Source organism: Malaclemys terrapin, chromosome 5 (genome assembly GCF_027887155.1).
Source record: "Malaclemys terrapin pileata isolate rMalTer1 chromosome 5, rMalTer1.hap1, whole genome shotgun sequence".
NCBI classification, from domain to species: domain Eukaryota; kingdom Metazoa; phylum Chordata; order Testudines; family Emydidae; genus Malaclemys; species Malaclemys terrapin.
Genome location: NC_071509.1, coordinates 44,667,935 through 44,683,200, shown reverse-complemented (window position 1 = coordinate 44,683,200; position 15,266 = coordinate 44,667,935). Strand labels below are relative to the sequence as shown.

At 43.2% G+C, this 15,266-nt stretch overlaps 1 protein-coding gene across 2 annotated transcripts in view; it reads right to left on the bottom strand.

Annotated features, from left to right (window-relative positions):
- UBE2K (ubiquitin conjugating enzyme E2 K) overlaps positions 1–15,266 on the bottom strand; it is a 69,074-nt gene that overhangs the window by 18,436 nt on the left and 35,372 nt on the right. For both annotated transcript variants that reach the window (XM_054029168.1, XM_054029167.1), the window contains 2 exons: positions 4,246–4,304; positions 1,376–1,458 (listed from right to left, as the gene is read on the bottom strand). In XM_054029168.1, the coding sequence (XP_053885143.1) occupies positions 1,376–1,458; positions 4,246–4,304 (142 nt within the window). The remainder of the gene's footprint in view (positions 1–1,375; positions 1,459–4,245; positions 4,305–15,266) is intronic.

The window sequence follows — 15,266 nt, the reverse complement described above, 5'->3', positions numbered from 1 at the left end:
TTTTCAATTTCTGAAGTTTCCACTTCATGCCCTACTGCTGCTAATCTAAAGTTTCCACTCCAAATATTGCCATCCACCCTATAGTACCTCTCTCTGCTCTAAGCCAAGTACTAGCAAAGTAGCAGAATGCAGGTAAGTATTTTAATTTGCTGTGCTGCTTGCACCTACGCTGGCCATCAGGTGAGGAGGGAGAGCAACAAGAGAACCCCACAGTGAAGGATTTGTAATATTTGTTACTGAAGGGATTGGTGGGGCACTTGTGCATAAAGGGATTACGAACAGCACAAATTAGCAAGTATTTATACATGAAATTAGACATTCATCTTCTACCTATGTGCCTTAAAATACCTGAGCTTTTCTCCTCTTTTCTCTTTTTTGGAAGGAGTACCTTCATAAGGATACTATCTGCAACTCAAAATACTACACTTCTACTCTGATAGAACGCGACCCGTTATAACACGAATTCAGATATAACGCGGTAAGGCAACGGGGAGCCCTGGGCCTTTAAAGCGCCACCCGAGCCCCGCTGCTTTACCGTCTTATATCCGAATTCGTGTGGAGGCCCATGCCCTTTAAATCACCACCCGAGCCTGGCTGCCAGAGCCCCAGGGCTCCAGCAGCCGGGCTCAGGCAGTGATTTAAAGGGCCAGAGGCTCCGGCCGCTGCGGGGAGCCCCAGGCCCTTTAAATCCCCGCCCAAGCCCCGCTGCCAGAGCGCTGGCGATGATTTAAAGGGCCCGGGGCTCCCCAGAGCAGCTGGAGCACTGGGCCCTTTAAATCACCGCCGGGGAAGCCGGTCCAGTCCGGCATGGCATAACGGACCGAACCTGATATAACACGGTCTCACCTATAAGGCGGTGAGATTTTTTGGCCCCCGAGGACCGCGTTATATTGGGGTAGAGGTGTATATGGAAGTATTTATAAGTCTTAAAAATATGCTTGAAACTTTGGGGCCATACTATAGAAACTACAGATGTCAAGTGAAGAGCAGTATGTGATTTTGCCTGTTCTCCAGGATAGGTCTTCACTTTAAGGGTATGTCTACACTACCCGCCAGATCGGCGGGCAGTGATCTATCCAGCTGGGATCGATTTATTGCGTCTAGTCTAGACACAGTAAATCGACCCCCGAGCGCTCTCCCGTCGACTCCTGTACTCCAGTGCCGCGAGAGGCACAGGCAGAGTCGACGGGGGAGCGGCAGCAGTCAACTCATGCGGTGAAGACACCACGGTAAGTCGATCTAAGTACGTCGACTTGAGCTACATTATTCACATAGCTGAAGTTGCGTCACTTAGATCGATTCCTCCCCCCCGCCCCCGCCCCAGTGTAGACCAGGGCTTAGTGTTCAAATCTGTGAACTGTATGGAGTATCTTACCATTGATCTTTCAGGATATCCAAACAAATGGCCCCAGTGACCGAGCTAATGTTAGGATGCCATATTTTGGTGATAAACCGCACCTAGAATATAAAATAAGATTTTTTTAAATATAGCTATTAAATTATTCTACAAAAGGCAAGACATTCAAAATACCTTTTAAAAAATTAGAACTATCACATACAGTCAGTTATTTGAATTAATCTTGGAAAGAAAAAGTACTAATTTAAGATAGCCCTGGGGCACAGTAGAACACAAGATATCCATGAAATAGCATATGCCACCAGGCTTCACTATAGTACATTTTTGTGGGGAATCTTTTGTCAGGAATTTTGCTCCATCTAGAGAGAACAGGATCCCAGGGCTAGGACACAAGGCCCTCTTTCCAATTTTACACTGAGGCCATTCCCCAACTTCCCTTAGATACATCGAGCTCATTCTCTCCTCACCACCACAAAGCAACTCTGCTTTAAGGCCTTCTCTACACCATTCTCAGTGTGTCAGTGTACAAACTTTAGACAAGAGCATATTAGCTCTGTCTTCAGAGAACAGAAAATATGGAGAGAGTTTGAGAATGGAGCCATTTATTAACAGCTCATGTCTGTAAATCACTTTGAAGATATAAAGAGCCACGTAAGTGCTAAGTATTATTCTTTATTTACTATGGGAAATTAATGGCTGACAAAGTACATTCTGGACAGGATATCGAAGCTTCAGAGGAGAGAGAGTTGTGAACACTAGCATAAAGCACTATGCACTAGCAACTGTAGACTATACAGAGCCCCACTCAGACCAGCCTGCCTTCCAACTCTGCAGAAAAGGACTATGAGCACATATTTAATAAGGAACTGCAAAACCATATTCCTAGGATTAACAATAAGGCTGAGCACCTGTGCACCGAGAGAGCCAAGCAGTTCTTCTACAAATGTTGGAAACAGAGGCTACCAAGCCCCAGAGCAGCAGTTACTAAGCTGTGGTCAACAAACTCCTGGGGGTGCTGCGTCCACTCCTTGTTTCAACTCCAGCCAAAACACACGTGGAAAGAAAGAGCCACCAACAGTGGAAGTTTCCATTTTATAAAATGACCCTTCCTCCTCCATCCATTCTCACTCCAGACCCAAAAAAAGCAATCCACAGTACCAGAGCTAGAAGACGCCCGCCCAGGAAAGCCATCAAACCCTCCATATATGTGCCAGAGTGAAGCGATCCAAGATCCAGTTCAAAAAGGTGCTTTAGGGACTGAGAGAGGGAGCCAAACAAGGAGCTAGGTTTGGGGAGGGGGCAGGTTTTAAGGAATCGGATGGCTGGGTCAGGAGCCACTGATTCCAGGGACCTGGCTAGAAGGCAGGAGTACAGAGTTGGGAGAAGGAGCTGGTAGAAGCATGAGACCTGCGGAAAGCACCAAGAAGCAGGGTTTTTAAGGTTTGTAAAGGTAGGGAAGGAGGAAGAAATCAGGGCCTAGACAGAAGGTCTGGGCAGGAGGGATCCAGGAAATTTAAATGGAGACAATGAATTGGTGTATGTAAAGGGAGAGGAGACAGAATTTTAGAACTTTAGAGTTCTACCATGACAACCTGCCAGCAAGATGAATATAAGATGGTGCCCTGTGCCTTTAAGGGCCGGAGGCTTAGGGTGATCCAGCCCTGGGCAATTATCAAACCCAGCTGGAAAGGAGTAAATGATTATAAAAGCTAGCAAGTGGCTGCAGATACAGACAATCACCTTGCAGCAGTCCCTGAGGAACAAAGTCTTTAGGCGGTAAGCCATGTGCATCATAGCTGGGTAGAAAGTTTTGTTTTCCCTTTTGAGTTTGTGGTCATTTGGACTACTATTAAAGACTAATTTGATGTGGGTGGTGAAGAAGCTAATGTTTCATAAGCTGGAGAATGTGGACACGATGATCAGCCCTACTACAAGGGGAGAGTATAGTCAGTTGCAGATTTAAAAGGGGAAACAGCCATGGTGCCACACAGCTTCCCCAGGCCATGAGGGGGTGCAGGGACAGCCCACACTGCTACAGTTCAATGGCAACAACATGTTGAGAAGACCAGACTCAAAGCCCCAGCAACATGTAAGAGGAAAAGAGCTACCATTGCTATAAGGTATTGTCTAAGGGCCCTTTTTGAGGGCTTTAAATCCGCTTCCAGCTACTTGGGTGTCCAATAAATTTGAAGCCCACATACCCTCTGGCTGCTGGAAGACAGGACTGCACTCTCAATGTGTTGATATTTGTACTCCCATCCTTCACCCCAGAATCTCTTAACTATTGTCAGGAAGGCTTCTGTTATTCTTTCCTTTTTTCGGGAAGTTTTCCTCCTTTGCAAACAGCTCCAAACCTAAGTCTGATGATCATCATTTTCCAAAATGGCAACTGAATGAAAGTGAACTGATTCCTATTCATTCCATTGTAATAGCTGTAGTAAGACTGCCCTGCATGTGATGTTCACTTAAGTCACAGCAGAACCAAAAAACAGCCATCTATAGTTTAGTTATTACTATAGACCTGGAATGTTCAAGCCAAATATAACATACGGAGTTCAAGGAACGTGTTACTTCTTTACTAGAAGCATATAATATGGGCCTATTATAGCTTTTCTTAAAAAGACTATTCAACCCTTCATTTTGAATATGAACAATCCACTCCAAATCAAATAAGAGCAATCTTCAAGCTGGTTTATCAGAGATTCTTGACAGGAAGTGATTAAGGAGCTGCATGTTTGCTCCACTTCTGCCTCTATCCAGAAAGCATTAGAAAATAGAAAACAAGGACTCTGAAAAAATAAAGAAATACTGAAGAGGAAGTCTACTAAACAGAAATACGACAGATGACATGACATTAAGAAAGACATCCACAAAAATGTTTACAGTACCTTAGGAGGATTGAAGGGATATGTTTCTGGAATTTTTATCTCTAGTTGATATCTCCCTCCTGCAAAAATCAAAACACAAGTGAAAGATTATACTGATTTCAAGAGTGTTAACGTACTATGAGCTCAAAAGAAAGTGAAACAAATGTGATTCTAAATTTACCCTTACATGGATGCTGTCAAGTAATATAATCATATCCAAAAGAAGCTAATCTAGTGAGAAATATCTTCCAACTTTTAAACACACATACACACACATAATTATGCACATACATAAATTCAGCTTATTAATGTCATATTCCCACATTTTATACAAACCTAATACCTATTTCCAAGATATTCAATTTGTTATTAATCTTCAATTTCCATTTTTTCCTTGTTGGAACACCTCTGTTTCATATTAGTCAAACAGACCTTCAATTTAAAAAATCAGAATACCTAAGAAAGTAGATACTAAAATAAAAATAAATTGTATCCGATGTAATGATGCCCAGTATTAATATGAAACACACACTAAAGAATTATCCATTTCACTCTGACACTTAACACCCTCAATTCTCTCTCTTCAAAATACTAAATCAAAATTAGTTCAATTTAAGTTTAAATTATTTAGAGCTTGAGGATGTTCCACTGTGTAACTTAAGAAAGGAGTCCACATAGCTTTCAAGTTCTTCAGTATGCTCTGAAAAGAATAACTTCCAACACTTCAATTCACCAGGTGCTATATACTGCTTAACCATTTACTATGGCTCCAATTCTGCAAATACTTATGCATGAGTAATCCCAATGAACTCAACAGGGCTACTAACATGTGTTTGCATGATTGGGACACATAATAAGGGGAGTCAAAGGCCATGTCTACACTACAAGTAGACAAGTTACATTGACATACAGCAGTCATAGTTAGAATATTGCTTGTGCGCTTGCAGACTTATCACCTTGCATCGATGCAGCATGTGCTTACCAGGAATGCTTGTGTCAATGCAGTGCAGTGCACCATGGGTAGGTATCCCAGTGTGCAACCTGCACTGTTCAGTGTAATGTCTTTTGGGTAGTTGTGGCAATGCATGGTGGAACAAATATCGCCGTGGTGACTTGGAACAATGGCTCAACTTCCCATAAGTCAATGTTCTCCATCCCATAATATCTCTGTGCCATAATTTTTGTGCCTAATTTCAAATTTCCACGAACTGATGGGGGACTTGTCCCTGTCTGCCATCTCTGACAGCAGCGTATGAGCCTACACAGCTCTGCACTATTATCACGAGCATGGCAACCACAGGATGCACGATCCTCCAGTATTTGTGGAGCCGCAAGAAGAACCTATGGAGAACATGACGATTTCCAAGCGGTCAGTTTGCTGTGGGACATAGCGAGAACCAATTCAAGGTTGCTGGTGGCATTTAAGAAGCAGCTACAGATGGTGGAGTGCCCCTGCTGGTCTCCAAGAAACGACTAATGACTTGGGGGTCACATCGTAATACAGGCTGTGGATGATGAGCAGTGGCTGGATCTGTGTGCCAACCTTGCCCCAGACATCAAGCGCAGGGACACCAAATAGAGCTGCACTGACAGTGGAGAAGCGAGTGGCGATCACACTTTGGAAACCTGCCATACCAGATTGCTACCAGTCAATGGGAATTCATTCTGGAGTTGGAAAAGCCATAGTGGAGACTGTTGTCATGGAAATGTGCAGGGCCATTAATTGTCTCCTGCTACACAGGACTGAGACTGTTGGCAATGTGCAAGATGTAGTGTATGGATTTGCAGCTCTGGGGTTCCCAAACTGCAGTGTAGCAATAGGCAGCATGGACAAGTGCAGAGTGGGATTCTGAGGATGGAAAAATCCCATGCACTGCTACAGACTAGGGACCGAATGGCTAGGCAGCGGTTCTGCAGAGAAGGATCTAGGAGTTACAGTGGACGAGAAGCTGGATATAAGTCAACAGTGTGCCCTTGTTGCCAAGAAGGCTAACGGCATTTTGGGCTGTATAAGTAGGGGCATTGCCAGCAGATCGAGGGACGTGATCATTCCCCTCTATTTGACATTGGTGAGGCCTCATTTGGAGTACTGTGTCCTGTTTTGGGTCCCACACTACAAGAAGGATGTGGAAAAATTGGAAAGAGTCCAGCGGAGGGCAACAAAAATGATTAGGGGGCTGGAACACATGTCTTATGAGGAGAGGCTGAGGGAACTGGGATTGTTTAGTCTGCAGAAGAGAAGAATGAGGAGGGGATTTGATAGTTGCTTTCAACTACCTGAAAGGGAGTGCCAAAGAGGATGGATCTAGACTGTTACCAGTGGTACCAGATGACAGAGCAAGGAGTAATGGTCTCAAGTTGCAGTGGGGGAGGTTTAGGTTGGATATTAGGAAAAACTTTTTCCCTAGGAGGGTGGTGAAGCACTGGAATGGGTTACCTAGGGAGGTGGTGGAATCTCCTTCCTTAGGTGTTTTTAAGGTCAGGCTTGACAAAGCCGTGGCTGGGATGATTTAGTTGGGGATTGGTCCTGCTTTGAGAAGGGGGTTGGACTAGATGACCTCCTGAGGTCCCTTCCAACCATGATATTCTATGATTCTATGAATATTTCCACAGCTGGTTAAGAGTTGCACAGCCTGTTCTCCCCACAGGCCCAGGAGATCCAATTTCTCCTGTCTACTCTAGGCAGGAGCGCATTTGAATCGTGTACCCACATAGCTGGACATTTGCATGCAACAATGGATTGCTGTTATGTGTGGTAGATCAGCTGGACATTCAGGAAAAGGCACTTTAAAAATTTGCAGATGTTTTAAAGGAGGGGGCTACCAGTCTACGTGACATCTGAGCAGTGGAGCTCACGATTATGATTAAAGGTCAGTGTCTGTTATTGAGAAACAGCTGCTGAAAAACTGTAACGGCCGACACTTGCACTACATTGACCTCCATACGTCAACCATGGTTGTACGCTACTCGGGGAGGTGGTGTTAGTATGTTGGCATAATGGGGCACTTATATCAGTGAGAGACACATTTCAGTATAGATACATACATAACTAGGTCAACCCAAGGCAGCTTATGTCAACCTAACTTTGTAGTGTAGCCCAGGCCTTAGACATCCAAACTTTTGCTATAATATGGTACCCTGCTAGAAACATTTCTACAAGCATTCACTATTTCAGTATTATAGTACCTATTCCTAATACCACCTCCTTTGGGGGAGTTAACCATTTCTTATTCCAAAGATATTGTTAGTAACATTTATAATCCTCTACAATATTTCTGTATTTTCAGACAATACCAACTTATCTACATTCTCTATTTGCAATTTCTCCAGCACTGCTTGCCTGGAAGTAATTTCATGGACCACAGCACTGCAAGAGATTAATAGAATCTATATAACAATTTATATTGAGTTTTAATCAAGTTGCGGGCCACAGCACTGTTCCTTGTATACATTATTCTCTCATTCCATTCTTGTTCTTCTATTTGGAAGTCAAAAGCTTTTCCTCCCATTTATCCTTACCAGTTTACTTTGTAAAATTTTATATATTCTAGCTATAATTCCTTCCCAATGAGGGTTCAGGAGTAGTCTATATGGCCCTGATCCTGCAAATTATCTGCACAAGCAGAGTTGCTTCTATTCTACAGGGGTCTGCTTGGATGGAGTAAACTGCAGGATCAGAGTCTAAATCAGTTATTCTATGCCCTGTCTTTTTTCCTGTGGGAAAACTACATTACTAATAAGGAGAAATTACAGAGTCCATCTGCCTGTTTCTTACATTATTAAGGATAATAAATTCTCCATTCTCAAAGATGTTACTGTCAAATTTTTTGGCACTTTCTGCACAGTGCCTTTCCAACTATAGAAACGCTCTGAAGCAAACTATAAATTCACTAACTGGAGTTACTTTATATGTAATAGAAAAATTGGAATAAAAGCCCATATTTCTAATATTGTCTAGGGTTACCATATTTCAGCGAGCAAAAAAGAGGACGGGAGAAGCCCCGCCCTAGCCCCGCCCCTGCCCCTCCCACTTCCCGCCCCCCCTGACCTCCCAACCCTCCCCCCGTTCCTTGTCCCCTGACTACCCCCTCCTGGGACCCCTGCCCCTAACTGCCCCCCAGGACTATCTAAGCCTCCCTGCCTCTTGTCCCCTGACTGCCCCAACCTTTATCCACACCCCCACCCCCAGACAGACCCCTGGGACTCCCACGCCCCATCCAACCACTCCCCACCCCCTGACAGCCCCCCCCAGAACTCCCAACCCATCTAAACCCCTCTGCTCCCTGTCCCGACTGCTCCGATCCCTCTCCCCACTCCTGCCCCCTGACAGTTCCCCCCCAGAACTCCCAACCCATCTAAACCCCTCTGCTCCCTGTCCCCTGACTGCTCCGATCCCTCTCCGCACTCCTGCCCCCTGACAGCCCCCCCCCAGAACTCCCAACCCATCTAAACCCCTCTGCTCCCTGTCCCCTGACTGCTCCGATCCCTCTCCCCACTCCTGCCCCCTGACAGCTCCCCCCCAGAACTCCCAGCCCCCTACCCCCCCGCTCCTTGTCCCCTGACTGCCCCCTCCTGGGACCCCTGCTCCTAACTTCCCTCCAGAACCCCACCCCCTACCTAAGACTCCCTGTTCCTTGTCCCCTAACTGCCCCCTCCTAAGACCCCCCCCCCAACTGCCCACCAGGACCCTACCCCCTACCTGTACCCTGACTGCCCAAAACTTTCTCCACTCCCCCCAAAAAGCCCCCCCTCGTTTCTTGACTGCCCCCTCCAGAACCTCCCTGCCCCTTCTCCTGCCCCCCTTACCCTGCTGCTCAGAACAGGGTGTTGGGCTCTGTGCGAGCCGGACACGTGGCTAAGCTCCCCAGCACAACAAAACCCGGTCCCTGGCCCTGCACAACAAAACCCGGTCCCTGGCCCGGACCGGGTTGCAGGGGAGAGCTGCCCTTGTATCAGCACAAAGTGCTCTCGCTCCCGTTTTGCTACGCTGCATGGCAGTAACCGCTCCCAGTTGCAAAAGGGGAGGGCTGCACTTTGTGCTGAGACACTTGCTCAGAATGCAGGGCGGAGCTCCTCTCCAGCTGCTCCGGAGTCCAGCCCGGGACTTTCCTGCAGCCCTCCCAGCCGCTCCAGGGGAGGGGGGAAATCCCGGACATTGTGAGTGCTTTACAAATTCCCCCCGGACGCTATTTTTAGCACAAAAAGGAGGACATGTCCGGGTAAATCCGGACGAATGGTAACCCTAATATTGTCATCATTAAGGAATTTACATATATGTTTTTACTCACACCTGCAGAAGAGGACTAAGATTTCAACTGAATTTTTTTTCATCCATCTGAATTCAAATAAAAAAAACCTATATTTAAGTCACCAGCTATAATTCAAACAAAAATGGAAGACAACATAGTTGGGATTTTAGGCCTAACTCAGCAATGCCTTCCTCCTACAGAACAGAGATGATACCACACTATTCCTAACACTTTACTGGCATAATTAGTACACTTATTTTTAAAAACTAATACAGAAAGTGAGACAAATGTTGAAAATGGGAAAGGGTGTGAAATATGTAAACACTGGGGAAGGGCTTACAAACTGGCAGACAAAAATTAACTGATTGTTACAAACTAAAGAGCAAAAGTAATGAGATGGCAAATTAGGCTATGACAAGGAAACAAAGTATTTAAAAACTGAAAACAGGAATAAGAAAGTGTGCATGGTCTGTCTTGACTGTTAACTCTTTGGGGAAAGGTTTTATATTTTTGTAAAGCACCTAGCACAACGGTGCTGGAGGGAAGTTTGTCTGAAACACCCCAATCTATTAGTGGGTGTAGATCTTGCTGGTAAAGATTAAGGGTTCTGCTGAGTCATTATCCCACACAAATATAAGGGAGGTAGGAGTGGCTCTTTGGAAAGAGGATCTAAGGAATAGGCTTAGCAGTCAAACCTGGGGAGGTTTAAAATGAACTTAAGGCATATTTAAAAAAAACTTCAGAAACAGGTGAGTTTGAACTCAAAATAGTATGTACACTATGTTTGTAAGGCAGACTGGAAAAGGCAACAGGTGACATACTATATAAAGAGCAATAAGATGAAGTACAAACCAAAGCCACATTGGCTAAAATACTAAAATAAGTCAGGGGGGAGGGCGGAAATGCTTGCCAAATTACTCTTGCGTCTCTGTACCTGTTGTTTCTTTATGTTGACCACAGGCTGTGAGGCAAAGTTGGCCAACGATTCCAGCACAGTAAGTTTGATTTGCGTCTCAAAACATGAACTCAAAATACAAATGAAGGGAATAGGCAGACACAGGCAAGACCTATATATATATATATATATATATATATATATATATATATATATATGGGCTGATTTTCAAGCAAAGCAATCTGAGAAGGCAGCGCAAAGTTCCCTCTGTAGGATTGTTAAGAAGATTGCTGCTGGATTTCAACATCCAAAAATGCTCTTAAGGTTTTTGCTGCTCCATACCATTTTGTCTGGATTTCAAATCAATATACAGATATTACAGCAGACGTTGCAAATGTAATTTAAAGGCAAGATTCATTCCCTTCAAGGACAGGGACTATCACAATTTTGGGTAATATGTTCTAGTCTGCCATACAAATAAAGGATCCACCTGAAGTTTATAACCCCAATACCTAAATCAGTAGGGGACAATAAACTAATACTGTTTATACATCACCATGGGCATGCATGGCATTTACATACAAAAATAAATTACAGATCCCTGCTCCAAAGAGCTTACAAACTAAATTAACTTTTATACAAATTTATCTAGATAAAAGGTTAACTTTATTTGCTCACTAATTATTGTTACATCTGTCTTGGAATGCAATAGATTGTAATATAAATGTAACTTCTGTATGTACCTCAATATTTCTGCTGAAACTGTTTGATAAGTTCTTAAAGCAATATTCAAAAGCCTTGCTTTTTCTATTATAGTAACTACTCGCTTAATGTTGTAGTTATGTTCCTGAAAAATGCAACTTTAAGCAAAACAATGTTAAGCGAATCCAATTTCCCCATAAGAATTAATGTAAATGGGGGGGGTTAGGTTCCAGGGAAATGTTTTTCACCAGACAAAACTTTATATATATATATACACACACATACACACACACATACACATACACACACACAATTTAATACTGTACACAGCAATGATGATTGTGAAGCCTGGTTGAGGTGGTGAAGTCAGAGGGTAGGATATTTCCCAGGGAATGCCTTATGCTAAATGATGAAGTAGTACTCGGCTGAGCCCTCAAGGGTTAGCACATTGTTGTTAATGTAGCCTCACAATCTACAAGACAGCACAAATGGAGGGTGGGGAGACAGCATGGCAGACAGAGAGACACACCCTCTGAGAGCGAGAGAGAGAGATGCGCATTGCCCCTTTAAGTAGGCTGACCGCACTCTAAGTACATTGCCTTTTTAAGTAGATCAGCAAGCTCCCTCTGTCCTGAGCCCTGTCGTGTGTCCACCCCCACTCTATAGGGATGGGGTAAGCGGGGTGCAGGAGCAGGGGGACACCCTGACATTAGCCCTCCCTTCCCCCCGCCCCATGCACAGCAAGCAGGAGGCTCCAAGGAACAGCTCCAAGGCAGAGAGCAGGAGCAGCACATGGCAGTGGGGGGAGGGACAGATGAACTGCCGATAACTGATAGCCTGCTGGGCAGCTGCTGCACAGGGCACTTAGGGGAGCAGGGAGCTGATAGGGGAGCTGCAGGTCCACCATGGTTCCAAGCCCCCACCAGCCAGCTCCAATGGGCTGCTCTTTCTGCAAGCAGTGCACAAAGCAGGCAGCTGCCAAACAATGTTACAAGGGAGCGTTGCACAACTTTAAACGAGCATGTTCTCTAATTGATCAGCAACGAAACAACGTTAACCGGGACGACTTTAAGTGAGGAGTTACTGTACACAGATATTAGGAAGTCCTACACTTAAAGCCCAGACCAAACCTCAAGTCTAATGTTACTAGATTTACTGTACTCACTCACCTGATATAAATCAAATACATACACTAAGAAATGAAATTACTATTATTGTGGTTCACCAGTCTCTCATTAAAGAGGTTTAAAAAAAAATAAACAAAACATTAATACACCTGCTTTTAGACTACCACTTTAGAACATTTTTAGAGTGTCATCTACGGACAAGCAGAACACATCAGCCATTAATCTGGATTTCCAGAACTCTTGCTATCTACTTTTTTGTAAAGTGACTGGAAGCTGTACCAATTCAGGCTGTGATCTTTTAAACATTATGCAAGCTAAGTACAGTTGAAGCTGGTCAATAATTTGGTGGGAAACCTTTAAAAAAAAAAAAAAGGAAGATGATGAAGCAAGTGTGTGTTGGCAATTCATTAGATGGCAAGCTTCCTTTGGATCCAGTATTAAACTAATACACCAATATGGCCTATGGAGCACTTTTCTATAGGAATTTACCACTTTCAGAAACATAAAACCTCCTTACCATTTGTGGTTATTTAAAAAAAAAAAAAGTCATAAAGCACTTCTCCTTAAGATTAACCTGATATTCACCTGCAGTTTCAACTACATATTCTTCATTGTTTACCCAAAACAGTAGTGCAATGTTACTGTTTTGTCTATATCCATTTATAGACCTATATGTCTATATACATAATCTTAATAAATGCATAAAACTATGTTAAAAGAACATTCAGCTTGAAAACTCAAGCATTCAAAAGTTAGGAAATGCCAGAATTAAAGTTGCTCATGTAATCTTAATTTGACCGCCTTATAAATACACACTATAATACAATCCAATTACATGATCGTGCTATTTTTTTCAATCGACATAATTCCTGCCTTATTCAGTGACCAGAAAAGTATGGTGCTCACTGAATAAGTAGTTATTCAATATTTTTTAAACTCATCAATGTGTCCATGCCTTATACACCTCACATCATCCAAACCTTGCACTAAATACGGAATTACTCATTTCCTCCTGGTGTTTCTATAGTGCCCTCATCCTGGTATCCACGTGCTTCACAAGCACTAATAAGTTTGTCTTCACAATACCCAGATGAGATAAGGGAGCATTATCACCATTTTACAGACTGGGAACTGAGACACAGAGATTAAGCCCAAAATCATCATATGGGCCCCGTAATTTTGGATACCCAGTTTCAGACACCAACGGCCTGATTTTTCAGGGTTCTCAGCATTTTTACAGCATGTTTATACAGTCAAAGCACAGATACTGCTGACTTTGGTTTCAGCTGCAAGTGCTTTGCCCTTCTACAAAACAGGCCCAAAGTATCAATTTGGGCATCCAGAAAGTGAGGGATACACAACTAGTAGTCAACTGTGAAAAGTTTGGTTTAAGTGGCTTGCCCAGCATCACATAGGAACTCTGTGGCAAAGAATCCAATTCTCCATGCTGGTATTCAGCTGTTTTAACTATGAGATATCCTTTCTCTTCCTGCAGTCCTTTGCCTCAGTCGCTACAAAACTTCTAAATTCTAGAACAAATGGGTCCTACAGGCCACAGCCTCAATCACAAAACAACCCTGATGGATTTCCTGAGCACCATCCATTCTGTATACTGATATGGTAGGATCCTGTAGGGGGAAAAAAGTATATTATCATGTTATTAAACACTATCACAGTGCATACACACAAGGAAGATGAATTATGTGGCTGTACAAGCAACCTTCATTCTGCCATTTCCTAACTTCGGAGTGCTTGACTTTGCAACTTAACATTCTTTTAACATAACAAAAATCTTAAAGTTTTTGAAAAAACAAATACCATTAAGTGAAATGATATTGACCCTCATGTGAGTCACTTACAGTGCTAGAATCTTTGGAACCATAGCACAGACACTTGTACAACTTCAGCTAACAGCGTAACTGGTAGCAAAAACAGGCTATTATCCTCTGTGGACCAACCACTGCAGGAGGGATGAGACATTTCACTAATGGGTTTCACCGCTATTTGCTTGGGAGCAGAGGAATGTTGGGACTCAGGTTACTCCTGCTTCCAGTTACAGTCTGGTGCCAAAGCAGCACCCACCAGCAAGGAGAAGTAAGCACAGAGAAAGTCCTCCTAAATACTGGGTTAAAGCATGCTCAGAGATAGCATATTCCGAGACTTCTGCTGCCAGCCTCTAACAAACCTCTACTGAGCATGTATGAACAGCAATTTTCAGAGACTTATAAATCCACTAAATTTGGGAAGATTTTCACAAGGACGATAAAAAGCAGATGTCTGACTACAGAATGACACCCCTATCAAATTTCAAGTCCCTGCTTCAAATCTTGGTGGTACCAGAGCTTCTCAATGAAGGTTTGTAAGAAGTTTTTAACATTGGCAAAAGGGCTTACTTTCCCATAACCTTGCTTTTTTGGAAACAGCTGAACTGCTTTTGCTGAAACTTTTCCAGAGTTTAGCCTGAGACAGACAATCGGCATAGAAAATTTTGGCACATACAGTTAAAGTTCAGCAAAGCTACTGAAAACAGGGTCTTCTGACAAATATCAAGCAAACCCTAACTTTAGGAGTCACTGCCAGCTCCACCTGAATTATACACACACATTACAAATGTAAAGATAATTGAGCAATTTGGGACTGCTAGGTGAAATCCCATTTTCAGTTATATCTGGAACAAAATCTTTTTTTTTTTATGGTCTGATAAACTATATACTTGGTTGTGATTCATAACACAGGAAAACTAGAGAATAGGCTATATGATTTTCAGGATAATTGTAAACACCAGTCTACTACTGAAGATCCCCCAATGGAAAATTAAATAGAGGGATCTATGGAAACAGGTAGACCTCCAAATTTCTTCTAATGGAGAGGTGCCTCTCCTGTCAAGTTGAAAAAAATATAAAATACCTTTAAAAAAAAACAACACATATATTCTCTACAACAGCACTTTGTAACCCATGTTGGACAATTACTCTATTCTGTACTCTAGGTTTCTCCAGGCCTAGAATACACATTTGCTTCCAGATCCCAGAGACAGTTACAAACTTACATATCCCTACCAAGCATGAT